Raw genomic sequence first — 20,823 nt, forward strand, 5'->3', positions numbered from 1 at the left:
TGTTTACAATACAACCGGAGCGCATCCCGCTGAGCTGAGGGGCGGGACGTTTAGACTCGCGCTAGAGGCGGTTTAGCCAATCACAACACACTGGGCCAGCTAATCAATCAGAGCCCATCGTGTATTTCTGAGGGAGGGGCTTCATAAAAGCAGGAAATGATCAGCGCGTTCAGAGGAGAAGGGACAGAGCGGTGTGGAATAAAGGTAAATTATGTGAAAAATAATGCGTTTTTTAACAAACGAAGCATTAACACATGTTAGACTGCACCCCATAAACACAATCAAGCCTATAAAAAAACCAGTCAACCACCCCTTTAAGGAAGTAAATGGAGTTAATTTTGATATTTTTATTTATTTTGTAAAAAAAAAAATTCCTCTTTACACTTTTAGGTAACTGAGCAGGTGCGATCATCTGTGCAAACCCAGGTGGAGGCGGCTCAGGAACAGTATAAACAGCTGGAGCAGAAACTTCTGGAAGCAGACAAGGAGAAGCAGAGTATGCTAGAAGAGAAAAGCAAAGCTGTTGCTGCTGTGGAGCAAGAGGTATTGAATTCCCTCTGCTCACTAGATCTTTGACATTTAAAGAGCACATTCTACGCTTTCTTTTCTTTTTCCTAAAGTCCACAAATGTTATTCAAGGTATCTTGCACTAAAACTGTTTGGGTTTTCAAACTGGGTTATTTGGGGGCCGCAAAGGAGTTCTAGGGGATCCATGGAAAATTTTAGTCAAAAACGACGTACAAAAATAAATACAAAGATTAAACTAAATTAATAAAATGTTCAAAATAATTACATTTTATTTAAATTAAAAAAAACAACAACAAATGCATCAAACAGTAGAGTATTACAGTGAGTAGGAAAATATAATGTTCAAAAAGTTAAAGAAAAGATTTTATGCTATAAGTTATAAGTATAAATAAATAGCTGCCTTTTAAATTGTAAGATAGGGGTCCATTGCATAAAGATGATCATATTTGGGGCTTCATGGCATCTAAAAGATTGTCTAGCCATCACAGTAGTTCACAGTGTGGGAATGGGTGTTAATGTAATTAATTCTATGTTCATTTCTGTGCCATTCTGTTTTCATTTTCTATAATGCATTCTTTTTATCCATTCTAACAGAGCAGTATTGTGATTTTAGAGGCAGAATTTGACGTATTTCTTGATCCTTTATCCCAGTTGAATGAGCTGAAGAAATCTCTAAGCAGCCTGCAGGCGGAGCACCAGAGCGTCCTGGAGAGAGCTGCTGTTGCTGCTGCACAGGAACAGCAGGCCATCCTGGACAGTCAGGAGCAGGCTAAGATGGCAGCTGAGGCGCAGGATAAGTACGAGAGGGAGATGTTGCTGCATGCAGCTGATGTGGAAGCACTGCAGGCTACCAAAGCACAGGCTCTGCAGGCAGCTCATCTCAGACAGCAGCTGGAGGAGAAAGTTCAGCGCACCAGTGCACAGCTTCTAGAGGCTCGTGTCTCTTGGGAGGAGCAAGAGAAGATTCTCAAGGTAAAGAAATTGTGAAACAAATTGCTGTTATGGAAGTAGTAATAGCATTCTCAGTCTTTTTGTTTCTCTCTCCACATCAGGAGGAGCAGTCTAAGTTAGAGTCTCGCTGTGAGGATCTGCAGAGGCAGAACACACTCCTTCACGAGCAGATACAGACTCTGAGTGGACAAATGGCCAGTCAGCTGCAGCGAGCCACCAGCGAGAGTCCACTCAACGTCTCTCTGACAGAGGAGGGCAAGTCTCAGGAGCAGCTCCTGGAGATCCTAAGGTCTTTTTTTCTTCCTTATGTTATCAATTTCAGTGATTTATAATTTTGTGAAGAAAATGTGTCAAGGAGAGAGTTTCCTTCATGGCAGTCTCTCATTTCTTCATGGTTTGCAGATTTGTGCGGCGTGAGAAGGAGATCGCAGAGTCCCGGTTTGAGGTGGTCCAGGGTGAGAGTCTGAGGCACAGGCTGAGAGTGGAACATCTGGAGAGAGAACTGAAGGATGTGCAGGAGCGTCTGAATGCAGAGAGAGAGAAGATGCAGGTTGGTTTGGAGAACCCAGATGCATACCATTTTATTACTGATCAACTGTTCTCAGGGTTTCCGCGGGGTCTTAAAAAGTCTTAAATTTAGTTGCATCAAATTTAAGGCCTTAAAAAGTCTTAAATTGTACAAGAAAGTCTTAATTATGATTTCAAGAGGTCTTAAATTTGGGGATGGAAAGACCAGAATTGAGATATGCTGAATGCGATGATTAAACTTCAAAAGGCTATGATTTCATGAGCGCTGCACGTTCAAAGTCCGGTGCTGCGCTGCGTTGTGTTTTGCCTGTACCGGGGAAATAGTTATAGGTCTGCCAAAAGCGTCACCTGCTGGCAGAGAATGAATGTGCATTTTCAATAAAACTGTTGTTTTGTTTAGATTTCAGACAAATGCAAAAATCGACCCATGTGTTTACCCTGCAAACACGCAGAGCTTTAAATGTAAACTGGTAGATCGATAATAAGACAATGCATTTTAAAAATCTAAACCAGTGGTCACCAACCTTTTTTTGAGGCCTTTTACTTAGTATTTTAATGAGTGATGCGCCGATCATAGCTGATGCAGAATTCAGATTTTCTTTTCTTTCTTTCTTATTTATTTTTTTTTACTAGCAAATTGGATACTGATACTGATTTTTAAGCAAATTTATTTATTGGCTATTTGCTTTATAACAAACAAACTGGCTTTAAACAAAAATATCTAGCCATTTGAAATTAGAGGCAACCACTGCATTTTAATTAAGATCTGCACGGGCAGTTGTTTTTGATTTGATCTAGATTAATTTCAGGATTTAAAAATATAACCCCATAAATGTAATGCATTTTTGTACTTATTTAATTTTTTTTTCGGGATCTACTGGAAGAGTGATAAAGATCTACCAGTCGATCGCGATCGACGGGTTGGCGACCACTGATCTAAACAGTATAGGGGTGTGCAATATGTATGGTTTGCGATAATATCATAATTGTTTTAACGATGTGCGATTTGATATTATCGAGTATATCGCAAAAAGCAAACAAAACACACCTACAGAGTGCACGCATACATTACGTGAAGTCTTAGTAGTTTAGACTAGTGCGCGTGCGCATTTAGAGTGCGTTCTTTCACTGCATGAATCAGTCTATTAAAATGCATTTAGAATTATCACATAATTCAAGATATGGGGCAGAAAATGTATATATTTATATCATTTCATATAGTTAATATCACACGAAGAGTGACGTTTTTTCAGTCAGCATGTCAGCATGATTACAAATGTGATAATTGATTTTATACAACAGTTAATATTAAGAGACTTCCGTTTTAGACACCATATTTTCTGTTTTTGATCCATTTCTCCAACAAAAATCATTCCAAACACAACCACAGCGCTGTTTTGTGTCTCTGAGCAACAGGAAGGTGTTTTGTTCCTGAAAGAATCAACCGTTTAAATTATTCGGTTCAATCGCAATAACTCCCTTAACAGTGACTTGCTGCCACCTACTGGCGGTTTTAATTTCACATTTAAGGTACCTTTTCATTTTTTAAATAATTTCAAACATCAATTTTCAATGTTTTATGTTTAATATATCAAAACATTATTTATGCATTTGTAACCGCAGGTAAAAGTATTCCATGTCCCTCAGAGCTGCATTAAACAGTGTGCAAATGCATCTAAATGCCACTTCTAATGCAGCTAAAGATTTAAGATAAATTTAGTTGATACTGATTTCATTTGCTTGGTAACAGCCCAAATGCAAGAATTTGACTCAAAAGATGGTGCACACTTTTAGAAAAAAAGGCTTAAAGTTAAAAATGCCCATAAAACTGGTTGGAAATGACTAATTTCTATCACTGCTGTGAACTGACCACACAGAATATGAAGAATATAAAAAAATTCAGGAGTCAGCTGTCCACGGCATGCAGTCCCTAAGATGTCAGCACAATAACACACTTCGTCTTCGGCAAAATATCGTCTAATTATCGTTATCGATAAAATCCCAGAAAATTATCGAGATGTAATTTTTTGTTAATATCGCACACCCCTAATTTGTTATTTAATTGATTTAATAATTTATTGATAATTGTTTGTTCATATAATAATTAATACTTTTGACTCATCCATTTTCTTAAAAGTGGTTTAAAGGCTGAAATGTAAAGTTTATCATTTTATTACACTTTTAGTTTTTGTGAAAACTTGCATCTGAACTGTAAATTATGCTTTTTACAGTAATTTTACAGTTTAATATGGTACTATAGACATTGCCCTATACCCCGCTCATATGGTATTAATTTTATTTGTGCAGGTCTTAAAAAAGGTCTTAAAAAGTCTTAAATTTGAGCTTAAAAATCCTGCAGAAACCCTGTGTTCTGGTCCCTTATACATGCTCAAACCAAAAATGGTGCAAAACTTGAATGAGAGGTGTAATTTTACCGTACATGAGAAGAACCTCCATCATCATAATCCTGAAGTCCTGAAACCTTCTCAAATCTTTTAAGATGAGTCTCTGCCATTGAAGCTTTCCTTTTGTCTATAGCCTATAGCCCTTATGGTCCACAATAACCTGGTCTTCTATGAATCTGGAAATAAATAAAATTGTGTTCTGTTGGGTAATATGATCAGGTTTTACATATGTGACTCTGGACCACAAATATCATAAGTAGCATGGGTATATTTGTTGCAATAGCCAAAAATACATTGTATGGGTCAAAATAATAAATTTTTCCTTTATGCCAAAAATCATTAGGACATAAAATAAAGTTCATATTCCATGAAGATATTTTGTAAATTTCCTACTGTAAATATATCAAAACGTAATTTTTGATTAGTAATATGCATTGCTAAGAACTTCATTTGGACAACCTTAAAGGTGATTTTCCTCAATATTTTGATCTTTTTGCTCCCTCAATTGGTCTCATATGTGCAGACCCCAATGCATATTATTACCATCTTCATATTTCTTTTATAGTAGAAAAGCTCTGGTTTGGTTCACTTCTTCCTCTGTTTCTCTCTCTCCAAGCATGCGATCTCATGGCCCTTCTGTGCTGGGTTGTTTTTCTCTGTGATCAGTGAAAATATACATGTTCTCAGAGAGCGGAATGTACAGGCTAACATGTTGCAGGTCTTCTGCCTCTTCTTTTTTTTTCTCTGGTTTTCTCTTAAAGTATAAAGCAGCATGGACTTAGCAGACCTTCTACTCTCCCCCTCTTTTCAGTCTGATAAATGCGGTGGTTTAGGCCCTTGTGACGAGGCGTATGGTTTGTGAATTGTTTGAGGGGCTTTTGGCACCGCTGGTGCTCCTAAAAGAAGGATGTTGTTGATTTTGGCTTGTGTTAAGTGAGGTTTGCTGTGTCTGCACACACACCGATTCATAAACACATGTGAATCTTCATGGTCTGACCATCTGGATGACGATGCATCTCATTTTCAACATTCCTCTTCCTCTGTTGCGCACTCATTCTTTATCAGGCTCCTTCTCTCCCCCACAACACACTCATCATTTCCTCTTCATCCGTTTTTATGACTATCTTCTCAATCCATTTAAAGTAGTTCATTAATTTCCTTTATGCCTGACGTCACTGTGGCTAAATCAAAGTCTGTCTTGTCTAGCCGATTAAAAGTGTCTTCTTCCCTGTCATTAGTTGCTTTTGAGCTTAAAAATCCTGCAGAAACATTGTGTACTAGTTAACTGCCTTGGTTACCAGCCCTGTACTTTCCTTTGGCCTGTACCTGTTACTCAGCCTGTTTAATTTTTGTTTAAAGGTGACTGCAAAGACTCTGGCCCAGCATGATGAGCTGATGAAGAAGACTGAGACCATGAATGTGCTAATGGAGACCAATAAGATGCTGAGGGAGGAGAAAAAGAAACTGGAACAGGAGCTGCAGGATACACAAGCCAAGGCAAGCCACCAAAAAATATAGTCAACAATTATATTTGCTAGTTGAAATACTGCTTTTAAAAAAAGAAATAATATTTGATTGTGTATTATTAAGAGAATTGTTCTCCAAGACTTTAATTATATATTGTTCAAGTTTTTTTATGTGCATAATTATGCATGTATGTTACTTTACATATAAAAAAATTGATATACACTTGAAAAATTTAATAAAAGGTAACGTATTTGCTTAAAGAGGATAACATACTCGTAGTCATAATAACTGTGTTTTGCTTCACAGGTACGTAAACTTGAGTCAGACATCTTGCCCATGCAGGAGTCCAATGCAGAGCTGAGTGAGAAGAGTGGTATGCTACAGGCAGAGAAAAAGCTTCTGGAAGAAGATATCAAACGCTGGAAAGCTCGCACTCAGGTCAGAAGTTTGTGTGTATCTTGAGGTGTTGCCTTCAAAAACTATGTATTTGTCATTGGTGAAAATTACTGGGTCATCACTTTCTTATGGTGTTTAGCACCTGGTGAGCCAGCAGAAGGACACTGACCCAGAAGAGTACAAGCGGCTGCACTCTGAGAGGGAAGCGCATCTCAAACGCATCCAGCAGCTTGTCGAGGAGACTAGTCGGCTCAAAGCTGAAGCTTCCAGGTTAAAGCAGTTCTCTACCTTCATTGGATACACCAAAGTTTCACTGGCAAAAACTATCTTTTCATTCTTGTCTTGGCTATTTTATGCATGTCGCTTTATTCTTGCTCTCTGCAGGAACAGTGGCTCTTTGACTATGATGCAGTCTCAGGTGCAGAACCTAAGGGAGAACTTGGGGAAGGTGATGGTGGAGAGGGACAGCCTGAAGAAAGACCAGGAGGCCAAAAATCTGGACATCCAGGAGAAACTAAAAACAATCACACAAGTTAAAAAGATTGGTCGACGTTACAAAACCCAGTACGAAGAGCTCAAGGTTGAATATGACAAGGTGTGCCAGGGTTTATGACTAAGAAAGTGGTTTGAAATTGCAAAGGTGTGTTTGGAGTGGAGGTCTGATTTATTTGGGTTTTTGTGCAGTTGGTAGCTGCAGCAGCATCTGCACCCGCTCAAGATCAAGAGGCACAGCAGGCATCAGCTCAAGAAATTCAGGCCCTCAAAGAGTCCCTCAACCAATCAGAGAACAGGACTAGAGAACTGGAAGGCCATCTGGAGAATCTCAATAGAGTAAGTTCACTGCCTAGTTTAAAGTTTATATGACCCCTTTTTAAGATCAGACTAAAATGATTGGGTACCTTTTAGAAAAATGATTCTCATGGTGTGAGTTTTCTTTTTGTCCTATGCAGACTGTAGGAGAGCGGGAAACAGAGGCACGCAATGCACAGGAACAGGCCTCTCGTCTACAAGCGGAGCTGACGCGTCTCAGGCAGGAGCTTCAGGAGAAATCATCTCAGGAGGAGCGACTCAAACAGCAGCTGACTGAAAAGGAGGAGAGGACCAAGAAGGCAATAGTAATGGCCAAGCAGAAGATCAGCCAGCTTTCTGGTAAGAATTTACCCTGTTTTAAAATTAATATTTTTTCTCTACTTGTTACTTTGACTATGAGGTTTGTGGTCTGTGTTGGCTCTTTCCTTTTGATATTTGACACTTTGACCTCTACTTCCAGTTGTAAAAGGTCAGCTCCAGAAAGAAAATGAGGAGCTGAAGCAACAAAAAGAGGAATTGGAAGTGCGAGTGAGTGCACTAAAGTCTCAGTATGAGGGTCGTCTGAGCAGACAGGAAAGGGAGCTGCGAGACCTTCGCGAGCAGCAGGAGAGACATGGAGAACAGAGAGATGAGCCTCCAGAGCAGGGCTCCAGCAAGGTAACACCACACAGACATGCAATTGCAAACCTATAGCTGAACAAGTTTAAATGTTTACGTGTTGATCAAGATTTTCTTCTCTTTTCAGACCCAGGAACCGCAAAGGACAACAGAACAGCGACAGATCTCTCTGAAGTCCACACCAGTGGCAGAAAGAGGAAGGTACAGTATTTTTAGAGGGGGCGCTTCACATTCACCTACACTGTTAACTAGTAATCATTGTCTGGCAAATTCAAAAATAGCATCTCTACAAGTCAAGCCTCTCTACATTGTTTTCATAGTGCAAGCACTTCAGAGCCCCCAACTGCGAACATAAAGCCCACGCCACTGGCAGCAACCCCCAGCAAGCCTCCAGCCATTCCAGGAAACAAATCCACCCCAAGGGCCAGCATTAAACCTATGATCACTCCTGCCCCAGTGCCCACCCCTACACCCACTGCCACAGTCATGCCCACCACGCAGGTGGAGAGCCAAGAGCGTAAGTGTTGGACTGGGATTTTGACCAGGGTTATTATCATTAACTAAAACTGAAACCATAAAAAAAAAAAAAAAAAAAATTGAATTAAACATTTACTGAAATGAAATATTTGTGATGAAAAAATGTAACAAACTTTTTATTCCAGGACTTTTTTGTTCAAAGTTACTTTTTTGTTCAAAGTTCTAAAATAAACTTTATGAAACTATATAGATATAAAAAATTTTTTTTAAAAAACTAGTAATGACAAAACACAAATTACTAAAATTTTGCATTTAAAATGAAAACAGAAAATATTAAATAATTTAAAATATTACCAACTACAATAGTATATCAATGACACTGAATTATTCTGAATTTGATTTTTTCAGTTTTAGATTTCAATTTTTTGCCATTTTATGTGCTTGGCATTGATAGTTTTTATTTAGTAGATATTAATTATTGTTAATAATAGATAATTATTCATTTATTTTTATTTTTTTGTTGTTGTTGTTTATTAGTTTTCATTTCAGTAATTTTAGTAACTTAACCGTTTCTGTTAGTTAAAAAAAAAAACATTCTAAATCTGTTTTTCATTTAATGTTTACTTTTGGATTCATTTCATTTAACAAAAAGGGTTTTAATAGTTTTACTTAACAGTAACACTGACTGATGTGCAAACAAATGTGACCCTGGACTACAAAAGCAGTCTTAAGTCACTGGGGTATATTTGTAGCAATAGCCAAAAATACATTGTATGGGTCAAAATTATTGATTTTGTTTTTATGCCAAAAATCATTAGGATATTAAGTAAAGATCATGTTCCATGAAGATATTTTGTAAATTTCCTACTGTAATTTTTGATTCGTAATATGCATTGCTAAGAACTTCATTTGGACAACTTTAAAAGCGATTTTCTGAATATTTTTATTTTTTTGCACCCTCAGATTCCAGATTTTCAAATAGTTGTATCTCGGCCAAATATTGTCCTTATTTAAATAAGCTTACTTATTCAGCTTTCAAATGATGTATAAATCTCAATTTCGACAAATTGACCCTTATGACTGGTTTTGTGGTCCAGGGTCACAAATTAATTTTCTTTCCCCCTTGACCTTGCAGCTATGCAGTCATCCGAGGGCCCGCTTGAGCATGTGACTGTGTATGGCAGTGCCAGCGGTTCAGTGCGGTCCACGAGCCCTAATGTTCAGACCACCCTTGCTCAACCTCTGCTGACCATTCAACAGCAGAGCCAGGCCACTGCGTTCATCCAGCCCACCCAGCAACAAACCCAACCCCCTGCTGAACCATCCAATCAGGAACCTCTAGCTGCTGTAATGCTCCCAAACTCACAGTTAGACAGGCCTCTTTCTACATCCACAGGGATATGGAGTGCCACCGCTAGCACAAGCAGTGCCAGTGCAGGTAATATCGTTTATACTCAACCAGATTAGCTGAACAGGTTTACGGCACCTCACTCTAAAGATGATCTCTTATGTGTCCTCCTCCTATAGTGTCCGCATCTCCTAGTAGTGCCTTGAGCAAACGCCCCCGTGAAGAGGAACAAGAGAGCATGTCTGCTGACACACAGTCTCAGGATGAGCCCAGTGACATTCCCTTTTGCAAGAGGGTTCGCATTCATAGAGTAGGTCTGGAGGTAAGTCAAGATTGCATTCTTTTTTTTTTTTTTCTTGCTTTAAAGAATAATTAAATCAGTGCGCAACATAAAACAACACAATTATACATTGCAGGAAGAGATGCTGGCTGAAGACAGCACTGAGGCTGAGAGCGTTGTACCGGGTGAGAGCCAGGAGGCTCCTGACGCTGGACAGGTAATGGTAATGGCAAGAGGATGTGTATAGGAACTTCCTGTTTGTATTCAGACAGCAGAAGTGTGAAACCAATAGAAATGGGTGCTTTATGTGCATATCTGTGTGAAGGAGTTGGAGAGTTACGCTACTTTGGAGGAGATGGATGAGGAAACCGGACCGTCTCAGTCTGTCCCTGGAGACCGACTTCTGCCCCATCCATCTGAGACCCATCGAAGCCCGGAGGAGCCTGATCATCATGTCATAGTCATTGTTAGTGACACAGATAGTGAGGGAGACCATGAAGAGGAATCTGAGGAGGAGGAGGAGGAGGAGGAAGAGGAGCAGGTATGTAGTTGCACCGCAGCTGAAATTCAGTGATGTTTAATGCTATCATATTATAAAGTTTTTTTTTTTTACCACTTTAGGATTACGAGGATGAGGAAGAGGAGGAGGAGGAGGAAGATGATGATGATGATGAGGATGGCGGTATTGGGGAAGAGGGAGAAGAGAGCAATGAAGGTAGCGGCAGCAGAGATGGCAATGAGGCCTACGAGGGGGACGACACAGAGGTAGACACCACAAATGTGTACCGATAAGAATTCAGCTGAGAATGTAAATTTCTGAATTGAAATTGAGGTAGCAAACAGGATGAAAAGATGTCATTTGAATTTTAAGAAGTAAAATTCAAATTAAATTAGAAGAAACTGCTGTAGGTATATTTTTATTTAATTTTTTTAGTCCGAGTTACCCATAGAGCATAACATTTAGAAAGCCTATTATTAATCAATAAATAAAATGGCACCAATTGAAATTAGTTCTTAATTATTAACAGTTAAAAAGTTTAGGGTTGGTAAGATTTTTTTTTATTCATTTATTTATTTTTTAAAAGAAGTATCATGTTTAGTGGTCGACCGATATTGGTTTTTTGACAGCCGATGCCGATATCTTGGAAAGCAGGGTGACCGATGGCCGATATAAAGCCGATATAATTTTATTTATTTTAATTAATGTTTAAGAAATTTGAAATCATTTGAAAATTGATTAAAAAGTAAATGTGTTCAATAAACATACTTATACTTTAGATGACACAGTATTTTTCACAAATAAATAAATATTTAATAAAAAATATAATAAAAACACTGTAACCGTACAGAACTAACTGTAATAGTGTTCATCATCTGTTTGATTACGTCTTGAATTGATTTTCCGTACATTTCACTATCCGCAGACAGAATTAGACAGAATTCTGTCTTCTATTAGACAGAACTGTTAACGATGACAGCGGACAAGAGGGAGAATGTGAGCACTGTGCTCAGGCGCTGCCGCTGTCAGAATAAAAGTCCCGCCTCGAACGCATCGGCCAAACAGGAAAACTTATTAGCCGATGCCGATATTTTAAAAATGCCAAATATCAGACCACTAATCATGTTCACCAAGGCTGCATTTATTTGTTAAATGAAGATGGGAATATTGTGAGACATTACAATTTTAAGATCTTTTCTGTTTTACTGTATGAAATTTATTCCTGTCATGGCAAAGCTGCATTTTCAACAGCCATTACTTCAGTCTTCAGTGTCATATGGTTTTTCAGAAATCTTTTTAATATGCTGATTTGGTGCTCAGGAGAAGACATTTCTTATCCATGTTCTTATCAATTTAATTTTTGTGGAAATGTTACACTATAATTCTTTGAATAAAACGTTCAAAAGAACAGAAATATTTTGTAACATTATAAATGTCTTTTTTTTTTGGTCACTTTGATCAAGAATTGAATAAAAGTACTAATTTCCTTAAATAGTTTTGAATGGTGTAATTAGTCTAAAATTATGTTCTCTGCATGGTTTTTGTTGCAAAGCTTGTGCTGGACTAATGAAATTTCATTCATGTGAATGGGTATCAATGAAGTGTTGTTCAGTAAATTCTCTTTCCCATCATTCCAATTAAACATCCTTTGGGATATGGCTATTGAATTGAAAGTGAGTCAGTTCTTCAATTCAGTTTGCTCAGCCTTAGTAGACGTGAGTGGTTTTAGTGCAGCATAAACACCTACATTTGGGCTGAACATCAGAGATGTTTATGTAAGCACAAGTTTCCGATGTGAGCTGTCTCATGCCATTTTAATGATCCAACCGCAACTTGCCATTATGCAATGTATTTATGAATAGCTGGTGCAACAGCCTTTACACATGATTTATGATAATAACGTCATTCAAGTCCATTCTGCTTCAGACAAACGTTCCCTGTTTATGTATGAATCAAAATGTAATACCCATGAAATTAAATAGAAATGTTCTTCCCGCTAATTCCCGCTCTACCTCTCTTCCACACCATCCTTTCCAAGGGCCCTGAGGATCCAGGCACTGAGACAGAGGAAAGTCTTGGAGCGACAGACTCCACCCAACGCATGGCAGATTCTCAGAGCTGTAAGTGAGCGTGACCTAACCATATGTCTGAAAGGACGTGTCCGTCGTGTTGATCTTTCCATGTATTTACAATGAATGCTTTCAAGCTTCATAAAGTCAGTTGTTGGTGTTTTAAAATACTTTATCCTTTCCTTTCATCTGAATGTGATGGCTCAGTTGAAACTAGCACATTGGATGTTTTTGAAGCACCTGTCACCAGTTCTGCCCCTCGACCTCACCCCCAATCACCCAGGAGACCTCAGCATCCTCTTCCACCTCGTCTAAACATCTTGGCCCCACCTGCTCAGGAGTTGGGACCCCCTGCTCAAGTCCAGGTGTGCGCAAAGGCGTCGGTATACTGAGTGGCATACCCTGAGGAGCTTATTCTTAGTTTGCTGTTGTTAGGCATTGCATGGAATGTGTGTTTAAAAAAATAACTCGCATGTGTCTGCAGCGGCTCCCAGTTCGATGGCCGTCAGTGGGACGAGGCCTCCAGCTTTCTTCTGGAATGGCCAGTAGTGCAGTGAGTTGCTTTTTGGTTCTTGGTTTGGTTGTGTGGTGTGTTTGCGTCTGAGCTTGAATGCTTGTCAATCAATCTGTGTCTTTTATCTTTTTTTTTTGTTTGTTTTCCAACAGCAACATTTCTATGAGGATGATGACAGGATGGTTCCTAGTACCCGTACACTTCCTCCTCCTCGCTCAGACGGATATGCTGAAGCAATCCAGTATGTGTTTTTGCCTTTACACTTTGCTGTGGTTGTATTTTTTATTTAGCCAAATTACTGATTTATTCTCTGTTGTATGGAGTTCTCCACAGGTGGCAGGCGTGTCACGATTTCGATTCGGTCCTTCAGATGATCTCTCGCAGACCAGCTCCTCTCACTCAGATCTTGGCCAGCTGCCATCACAAGGTAGCACATATTACCTTACATTCTTTTTCAGACTAATGACTGTTCATTGACTGCTCTTTCTGTCAGATGTTGGTTGGTTGATTGGTTCACTTTTTAATGCTGTCTTCTGTGTGTTCTACAGGTTTAGGCATGTATGAGAGTTCTGTTTTCCTTGGAGCTTATGAGGAGGAGTCAGGAGGCCGCAGTGTGCCCACAACCCCACTACAGATTGCCGCTCCTGGTACGAACAAAACCATGCATCCTAATAGTCAAAATCATTTAAAAATAATCTTGGAAAAGTGCAGGATTATGCAGTGGCCACTTGTGCAATTTCATTTACTGAGAATTCAAATGCCCCTCCAAAGCGGCAAAGAGAGAGACACAGAGAGATGACAAGCTATTTCAAAATAGTTTTAGTATCCCATTTTATACCTAATTCTCCTCTACCATTTTACAATTGGTTAAATAATCTTTTTTAATCCATTCAGTGACAATTTTATCAGAAACCGTGGCATCTGAAGCGATTGAGCATGCTTCTCAGTCTGTGCCCATGGTGAGCACCTCCACACCCGGCCTTAGTGCTCCTGCAGGCCCGAGTGGAGTGGAGGAGAGAGACGACATGTTCATGGACGCAGGAGACAGGTAAACATGAGCCCTTAAATCTACCCACATGAGACACTGACATCACAATTTACTTCCACTGTTGTAACATAAGAAGTTAGTTATTTCATTGAGAGATCATGGGCTCCATAATGGAGCAGGTGTGTAGTATGTGTGTATATTATTAAGATAACTGTGTCTGATAAATATTTCTGCAGTGCTGAGGCTTCACTTGAGGCTGTGTCACAGACTGAGGCGGAGGAACTAGCCCAGCTATCAGATGAGGCCTGTCTGCCTTCCACAAGCCAGGAACCTTCATCTAGTTCTGCAGGTAAAAATAAACACTAAAATTACGCTAACCTCCAATATCTCATATCGGTTTCACAAACTCTGTGTCTTTTCTCTCAGACACAAGCAGCTCTCAGCCTCCTAAAGTCAGAACGGGATCTGGGAGACAGTGGACTGTTGGTCGTGGTTCTAGGAGCTTTGTAAAGAGAGGTAAGAATATGTACAATTTTCTCCAACTGTGGCAAATATCTTTATTTTTTCATACACTTAGTTTTTAGCCACGATCAATCAAGTGGATTTGACAACTTTCTTGCTGTAGATGGCGTCATGGGTATGAGGGGACGTTTTGCCAGGTGAAGCAGCTCTGGAGCAATACATTCTCTCCAAAAGAACACAGCCATACCTTTTTTCTGCTTTAAGGCTATGTATTATAAGTTTTGTTTGTTAGTTTAATGCTCTGAACAACCCATCAATGTTATTTGAATGATTTTACATCCGTACAATAAAATTGTTTTGAAGGAAATCTTTCTTTGTCCATAATTCTGTCTCCAAAGATGCAGCTTTACCATGAAATGTTGTTTTCCACTGCACCTAAGACAAGTGTATCACTAGAAATATAAATTTACAATATATGGCATGAGGGAAAGACATGAATGATTCAGTTTTTCTGGGTTTCTGGGCATTTAAAGAAGCTGGTTGCTGAACTTTCCTTTGGACCAGTAGCAGGTTTTAGGATCACTGGTTTTTCTCTTTCCATTTTCATGCTGTAATACTTGTCTGTGAAAGAAAGGAACAGAAATGCAACATTAAGAGCAGTGTTTTTAATTAAAAAATATTATTGGTGAATAAAACATCACACATACAATAAAAACACATCTCTTCCATCTTTATTTGACCCTCTAACTCTAGCACTCTCTATTCCAATTCTATTCTTTAAAAATTATAATAAAAATCTAACACTTGCTTTCTAATCTTTTTGTATTCTCTGTTTTCTTTTCATTTATTATACAATTAACAAAAGCAAAAAGACCTCTAACACTAGCTTGCTCTATTCTTTTTCTATTCTATTTTCTTTTTATTTATTATATTATTTAAAAAAACCTTACCACGTGTACTGCGTTAAGTTAACTGAGACTTGTTATAGCACTTGTATATCATTGTTCTTTTGTTGATTTTGTTTGCTTCCATTGTCCTCATTTGTAAGTCGCTTTGGATAAAAGCGTCTGCTAAATGACTAAATGTAAATATCAGATGAAATATTTAAAAAAAAATTAGAAATGTTGCATTGGCAGCTGACTGAAAGGTATTTAAAAAAAAAAAGTATAAATTTGGAAATACATAAAATAAAAGCTAATTCAAAATATTAATAAATACTATAATAGGATATAAATAATACTAAAATACTGGTTGAGTGATTAGCCAGGCTTTCAGTTGTCCATCCATGACAAATTTAGCTACATTCAGACATCCACAAAACTCCACCTTGGTTGAGAACTCATTAGTTGTAACCTGAAACAGTGCTGGGACCGAGTCCAGTAGCAGCTTTAATGATTGACATACTCACTTTGAGAGAATACGTAATACTTGTATCCCTCTTTCACCCTTGAAGGAACAGACACGGCTGAGGTCACTATGGTCGGAAATCCTCTCCAGGTTTTTGAGATATTGATCTCTTGCCCCAGAGCTGCATCTGTGAAAAGAAGAAATCTTAAAATGAACCAAAATGCTCAAAGTTCTGTTTCAGTTAAACTGTTTAAGGTCGCTTATCTGGTCTGTTAGGCCTCACCTGGAACAAAATGTCCTGTTTGAGGCCTTTGTGAAACATCTGTTCCAGGAAGTACTATATATGGTATTTTCACTTTTCTGCATGTTTGCACAAATGCTTGTCTACACACAACTGTCTAATTTCCAATTATTTTGTCATTTAAATGTGATTCATCTCTTAAACGTAATGCTGTATTGTTTGAAATGGCCTTATTCTCAATTTTATTGTGATTCTTTACCAGCTTGTCGTCTGGCTCTCGTTCTCACTGTAAACACAGGATATCTTGGCTTTTTCCCACAGCTTGGAGTAACCTGGTATGTGTACGTTTGTGCCATTCCACCTGCAGAAATCAATTTGAAAGTCAGAGACAGAGGAAAGTCTTGGAGCGACAGACTCTGACACCAACCTAATAAAAACAGGCACCCATAGTGTACTTACAGAATGTACATGTGCATTTTTCTTCCATTTCTTACCTCTTCTGAAGAAGATTACCGACTCTTTTCTGCTTCTGTACTGAGGTATAGATAAAGCAGCTGTGATATGACCAATCTGTCCGAAACCCTGGCTGATGGGTTTGGGAAAGCCAGGATCCATCATACCATTCTCAAACCTCCAGTAGTTCCTTCCCTGTGAAATACGCACAAACAGGACATAGCAGATGTTGTCGAGCACCACTTCTGTTATAATTTTCTGTGATTGTCAATCTGTAGTGAATTGAAGTGTTTTGTATCAACCTTGAAGAAGTAGGTTTTGCCCTGGCAGTTGCAGCGGGTGTAAACCGAGTCGATGGGAGATGGGACTCCCCACACCTTTGTAATTAACTGAGGAGGATCAGGATTTCTCTGTTTGTCCAGTGTCCAAAAATAATGTCCTATAGAGAAGAAAGGGAAAGTGGAATTTTATTCACAAATAACATCTGATTTTACAGTTCCCTACACTTTGGAACTTTCCATTTTAATTTTTGATTAATGAAATATGTTTTTTTCCTTGTACTCTGTTCTAACGGTTAACAACTGAAAATGGAAAAGATAAATGCTTTGAACCAAAAATAAATGAAGTGTTGCTATAAAGCGAGCGTGCATCTGGTACTGACCTCTGAACACCACAATGGTACCATTTCTGAGGGTAGTCAAACCACTGACTGGACGCCCACTGCAGAGGTTAGTGTCATAATCATCTGCAAAAGAAAAAAAAATGTTTTTAATTATTTAAAAAAAAACAGAACCAAAGTATTGAAATTATCCAAAACTTTCTTTAAAAAAACAACTAGAATTTGAAATATTCATGCTAGCATTAGAGTGTCAGCACAGTTTTCAGATGGGAAGCATGAAGGCTCTTAGTGGAAACAAAATAACAATAAATATTAAGCATGAACGATAAATATACAATAATTATAAAGCATGAAAGCTCTTACCAGCTTGATAATCTTTAATACTATCTGTTTTGCCATTCTTGTCTGAGCTAGGTTTAAGAGGTTTTTCCGCTGGTTTGATTGGAACAATGCCACTAGGATCCTTGAGAGGTTCCTTTGGTTCGGATTTGTCGTTCTTGTCTATGCTAGGTTTAATGGGGTTTTTTGTTGGTTTCACTGGAGCAGGAGCAGATGGCGTCTTCTTTGGGACAGGGGTAGCTCTAGGATCCTTGAGAGATGACAATTCCTCTGGGTCTTCACTCTGTGCCTTGGTAGTCATTTCAGTGACAGAATTTTCTGTTGGTACTGCACTTGAAGAAACTTCTGTTAGTGCTGTGCTTGATGGAACTTCTATTGGTGCTGTGCTTGATGGACCTTCTGTTGGTGCTGTGCTTGATGGAACTTCTGTTGGTGCTGTGCTCGATGGACCTTCTGTTGGTGCTGTGCTTGATGGAACTTCTGTTGGTGCTGTGCTCGATGGACCTTCTGTTGGTGCTGTGCTTGATGGAACTTCTGTTGGTGCTGTGCTCGATGGACCTTCTGTTGGTGCTGTGCTTGATGGAACTTCTGTTGGTGCTGTGCTTGATGGACCTTCTGTTGGTTCTGCGCTTGATGGACCTTCTGTTGGTTCTGCGCTTGATGGACCTTCTGTTGGTGCTGTGCTTGACGGACACGCTGTTGTTTCTGTGCTTGATGGAAATTCTGTTGGTGCTGTGCTTGGAGGACCTTCTGTTGGTTCTGTGCTTGATGGGCCTTCTGTTGGTACTGTGCTTGGAGGACCTTCTGTTGGTGCTGTGCTAGTAGGACCCTCTGTTGGTGTTGCACTTGATGGACCTTCTGTTGGGTTCTCATCAGCAGGGAGCATGCTGCTTGCATCTGTAGAGGACAAAACTGCTAAATGCACATGAAAAATTGTCTCTGCTGGGACATGAGTTTAACAAAATAAAAGTTAAATGTTTAATATTGTAATCATCAACATATCTTTGTGAACAAATGTTTCTTTTTGTGGTGTTTTGCATATTTGACAAATAAAGCTTATGATTATTATTGCTCACCAAGGCCCTCAGAAGGTGTGGGCTCACTTTCATCTTCAGGGATCGTTAACTCTTCTGCCTCGGCATAAGAAAACAAAGTGATTTCAACGGAGTACAATGGGTTTGCCTGTGGTCACAAAATCATATTGACTAAAACTGTTGTGTGTCTTGCCAAATGGGCAATTAAAAATGTTGTCTGCTGTTTTCTCTATTGTCATAAATAATCAAATGTCAAAGTAACCTAGTTTATGATTACTTTTCAACAAGTGTCCTACAGGGAAAAAAAAGATAAAGAGAGTCAAAAAGAAAGACTCACCTCCAATCCCTTCATCATTGGTCATCTCCTCATTGGAGGTTTCTAAAAAAAAAAAGATATCACAACTATACTTTAAGAGTACTGTTACTAAGAAATCAAGTTACATGAAGCAAAAGATTAGTACACTTTGATTTGGTTATTCATGACAAAGCTACAGTAATTATACCTGTAGACTTTTTATTCTTTATGTTTAGGCATAAGTTAGCGGTCCTTTGAGCTGCGGTGGCAGTTTTTCTTGGTTTTAAGGCAGTATCTGTGACAGTCACAGAGACATAAGCGTAAAATCAGGGCAAGATTAGATGCATGCAAATGGATGGATACATCTCTAATTCCACATTTCTGTTGTTAATTATTTGAATGAATAAATAATAAATATTACCATTCAATTGTTTGGGGTCAGTATGAGTTTTTTTTTTTTTTAAGAAACTAATACTTTTATTTTGCAAAGAAGCAATAAATTGATCAAAAGTGACAGTAACGACTTCTACATTGTTAGAAAAGATTACTATTTTAATAGTAAAGATTAATATTACTGTTCTTTTGAACTTTCTATTCATCAAAGAATCTTGAAAAAAAATCTAAAGGAATATTAAGCAGCAAAACCCTTTTCAACATTCAACATCTGAAGAATCATGTGACAGAAGACTGGAGTAATGATGCTGTTATAAAAAAAAGAAGTTATTTTAAATTGCAATAATATTTCATAATATGACTGTTCTTACTGTATTTTGATCAAATAAATGAAGTCCTGGTGAGCATAAGAGACTTCTTTCAAAAACAAAAACAATCTTACTGAACCCAAAGTGTGATATGCTGTTTATATATTTTTGCAATCAGTGTATGTTAGTCACATCAAAAACATACAATTAGTATCAGTTATTGCAAATCTATTTACAACCACACATGCATTTGCAGCGTTATCAGTGATCATTTATTTAGGTATTATTTGATTCAAATATGCTGTAGTTCCTTTATCTACTACACACAAAAAACTCTTTGTAGTTTACATTATTACCTTCCACCAAGCACATGTTCTCATAATCAGGGCAGCACTGATTGTATGAGACACAGTCAATATCACAGTGACATGGATTGCCTCTATGAAAAGGCTCCCCACAGCGTCCTTTGCATGAGTCCTCTGTGATCAGAAATAATAGCAATGCAGTCTCACCAAAATGATTCTACAGACTTGTTACAAAGAATATAGACTACACCAGTGCTTATGACATTCACATCAAATGCTACTCCGATATTAATTAAAGAAACAGCCCCAGAGGAGAGTTCATATGAAACCTTACTTGTAGTACACAACTGTGTAAAGTCTGAACAGCACTCATTTAAGCTCAGACACTTGTAGTCACACTGGCACAAACTTCCTCTGTAGTAGCCTTCGCCACAACGACCCCTACAGCTACCTGGACAGAGAACAGTGTTTACTTTAGAGAGAACAGACTTTGACTGGGAATTCAGTATATTGAGAAACACGTATGTACATTTAGACACAGAGACAAACACAACAAGAGATGAGTTAATTATATACAGTCAACTGAAATCAGTGCATGTTTTAGAGTAAAACAGTTCACTGTTATATTTACAGAATAAAAACATAGATAGATAGATAGATAGATAGATGGCAGTATAGATTGAACAATATTCTGCTGACTTACTTGGATCTGAAGAGCCTGTGGAGGCATATGCAAACAGCAGCAGTAAGGACAGATGTGTAGCCATCTCGGTTGTTCACTGTTGGAATAACCTAAGAGAGCCTCTGTTTTTTCACCTGCAGTGATCTTCACTTTTATATAGAGGCCAGAATGCGTTGGTGTTCCTCTGTCGGTCCAATTATACAGTCAGTGATGAATTAGTAATCGTCTCGTTTGCGAGGGTGCGGTGATTCACATGGGCAAACAGACTTGCACATTCCCCCTCACTGTGTGTGCCTGTCGAGAACATTTACAAAGTTCGCTGGGTGACATCACAGACTATTTCTATTAAAATGTTCCAACTTCCAGGTGGGGAAATAAATGTTAGACATAAAAATACATATTTATCAACATTTTTAGGAAATGTATTTCTGTCAATAGGATTTTCTGGGTGCATTTTTCGTCTCTAG

At 38.5% G+C, this 20,823-nt stretch overlaps 3 protein-coding genes across 9 annotated transcripts in view; 2 read left to right on the plus strand and 1 right to left on the minus strand.

The window, feature by feature from the left end:
• The window catches only part of LOC107732392 (phosducin-like), a 21,438-nt gene extending 17,284 nt beyond the window's left edge, over nt 1-4,154 (plus strand). Inside the window, exon 5 of the transcript XR_001638868.1 lies at nt 4,145-4,154. The gene's annotated coding sequence lies outside the window, so the exon portion shown is untranslated. The remainder of the gene's footprint in view (nt 1-4,144) is intronic.
• Nucleotides 1-14,585, plus strand: part of tprb (translocated promoter region b, nuclear basket protein) — a 21,641-nt gene extending 7,056 nt beyond the window's left edge. The window contains exons 23-51 of one of the 2 annotated variants that reach the window (XM_016543693.1): nt 391-543; nt 1,180-1,500; nt 1,581-1,768; nt 1,882-2,029; nt 5,772-5,909; nt 6,186-6,317; nt 6,415-6,545; nt 6,660-6,870; nt 6,960-7,106; nt 7,226-7,424; nt 7,546-7,742; nt 7,831-7,904; nt 8,024-8,220; nt 9,316-9,618; nt 9,708-9,850; nt 9,945-10,025; nt 10,134-10,345; nt 10,380-10,383; nt 10,454-10,573; nt 12,346-12,427; nt 12,584-12,741; nt 12,861-12,929; nt 13,043-13,131; nt 13,214-13,317; nt 13,439-13,537; nt 13,785-13,938; nt 14,115-14,227; nt 14,305-14,394; nt 14,504-14,585. In XM_016543693.1, the coding sequence (XP_016399179.1) occupies nt 391-543; nt 1,180-1,500; nt 1,581-1,768; nt 1,882-2,029; nt 5,772-5,909; nt 6,186-6,317; nt 6,415-6,545; nt 6,660-6,870; nt 6,960-7,106; nt 7,226-7,424; nt 7,546-7,742; nt 7,831-7,904; nt 8,024-8,220; nt 9,316-9,618; nt 9,708-9,850; nt 9,945-10,025; nt 10,134-10,345; nt 10,380-10,383; nt 10,454-10,573; nt 12,346-12,427; nt 12,584-12,741; nt 12,861-12,929; nt 13,043-13,131; nt 13,214-13,317; nt 13,439-13,537; nt 13,785-13,938; nt 14,115-14,227; nt 14,305-14,394; nt 14,504-14,541 (4,095 nt within the window). In that variant the 3' untranslated portion in view covers nt 14,542-14,585. Of the gene's footprint in view, nt 1-390; nt 544-1,179; nt 1,501-1,580; nt 1,769-1,881; nt 2,030-5,771; nt 5,910-6,185; nt 6,318-6,414; nt 6,546-6,659; nt 6,871-6,959; nt 7,107-7,225; nt 7,425-7,545; nt 7,743-7,830; nt 7,905-8,023; nt 8,221-9,315; nt 9,619-9,707; nt 9,851-9,944; nt 10,026-10,133; nt 10,350-10,379; nt 10,384-10,429; nt 10,574-12,345; nt 12,428-12,583; nt 12,742-12,860; nt 12,930-13,042; nt 13,132-13,213; nt 13,318-13,438; nt 13,538-13,784; nt 13,939-14,114; nt 14,228-14,304; nt 14,395-14,503 lie in introns of both variants that reach the window. The other variant, XM_016543692.1, reaches the window with a different exon arrangement.
• On the minus strand, nt 14,550-20,772 carry prg4b (proteoglycan 4b). Of its 6 annotated transcripts, none has more exons than XM_016543699.1 (15): nt 20,378-20,772; nt 20,009-20,125; nt 19,726-19,848; nt 18,877-18,963; nt 18,711-18,752; nt 18,416-18,469; nt 18,087-18,251; nt 17,364-17,978; nt 17,043-17,126; nt 16,684-16,820; nt 16,423-16,576; nt 16,188-16,289; nt 15,971-16,024; nt 15,749-15,874; nt 14,550-14,961 (listed from the first exon to the last, which is right to left on the minus strand). In XM_016543699.1, exons 1-15 carry the CDS (start codon nt 20,439-20,441, stop codon nt 14,843-14,845), a joined length of 2,043 nt encoding a protein of 680 aa, XP_016399185.1. In that variant the 5' UTR covers nt 20,442-20,772; the 3' UTR covers nt 14,550-14,842. The 6 variants fall into 6 exon arrangements, with proteins under 6 accessions (XP_016399185.1, XP_016399183.1, XP_016399180.1 ...); XM_016543697.1 differs by having other exon boundaries at nt 17,364-18,005; nt 20,378-20,765; XM_016543694.1 differs by having other exon boundaries at nt 17,364-18,251; nt 20,378-20,756.
• Nucleotides 20,773-20,823: the final 51 nt, after the last annotated feature.

Source organism: Sinocyclocheilus rhinocerous, unplaced genomic scaffold (assembly GCF_001515625.1).
Source record: "Sinocyclocheilus rhinocerous isolate Xijiao unplaced genomic scaffold, SAMN03320098_v1.1 scaffold68, whole genome shotgun sequence".
NCBI lineage: Eukaryota > Metazoa > Chordata > Actinopteri > Cypriniformes > Cyprinidae > Sinocyclocheilus > Sinocyclocheilus rhinocerous.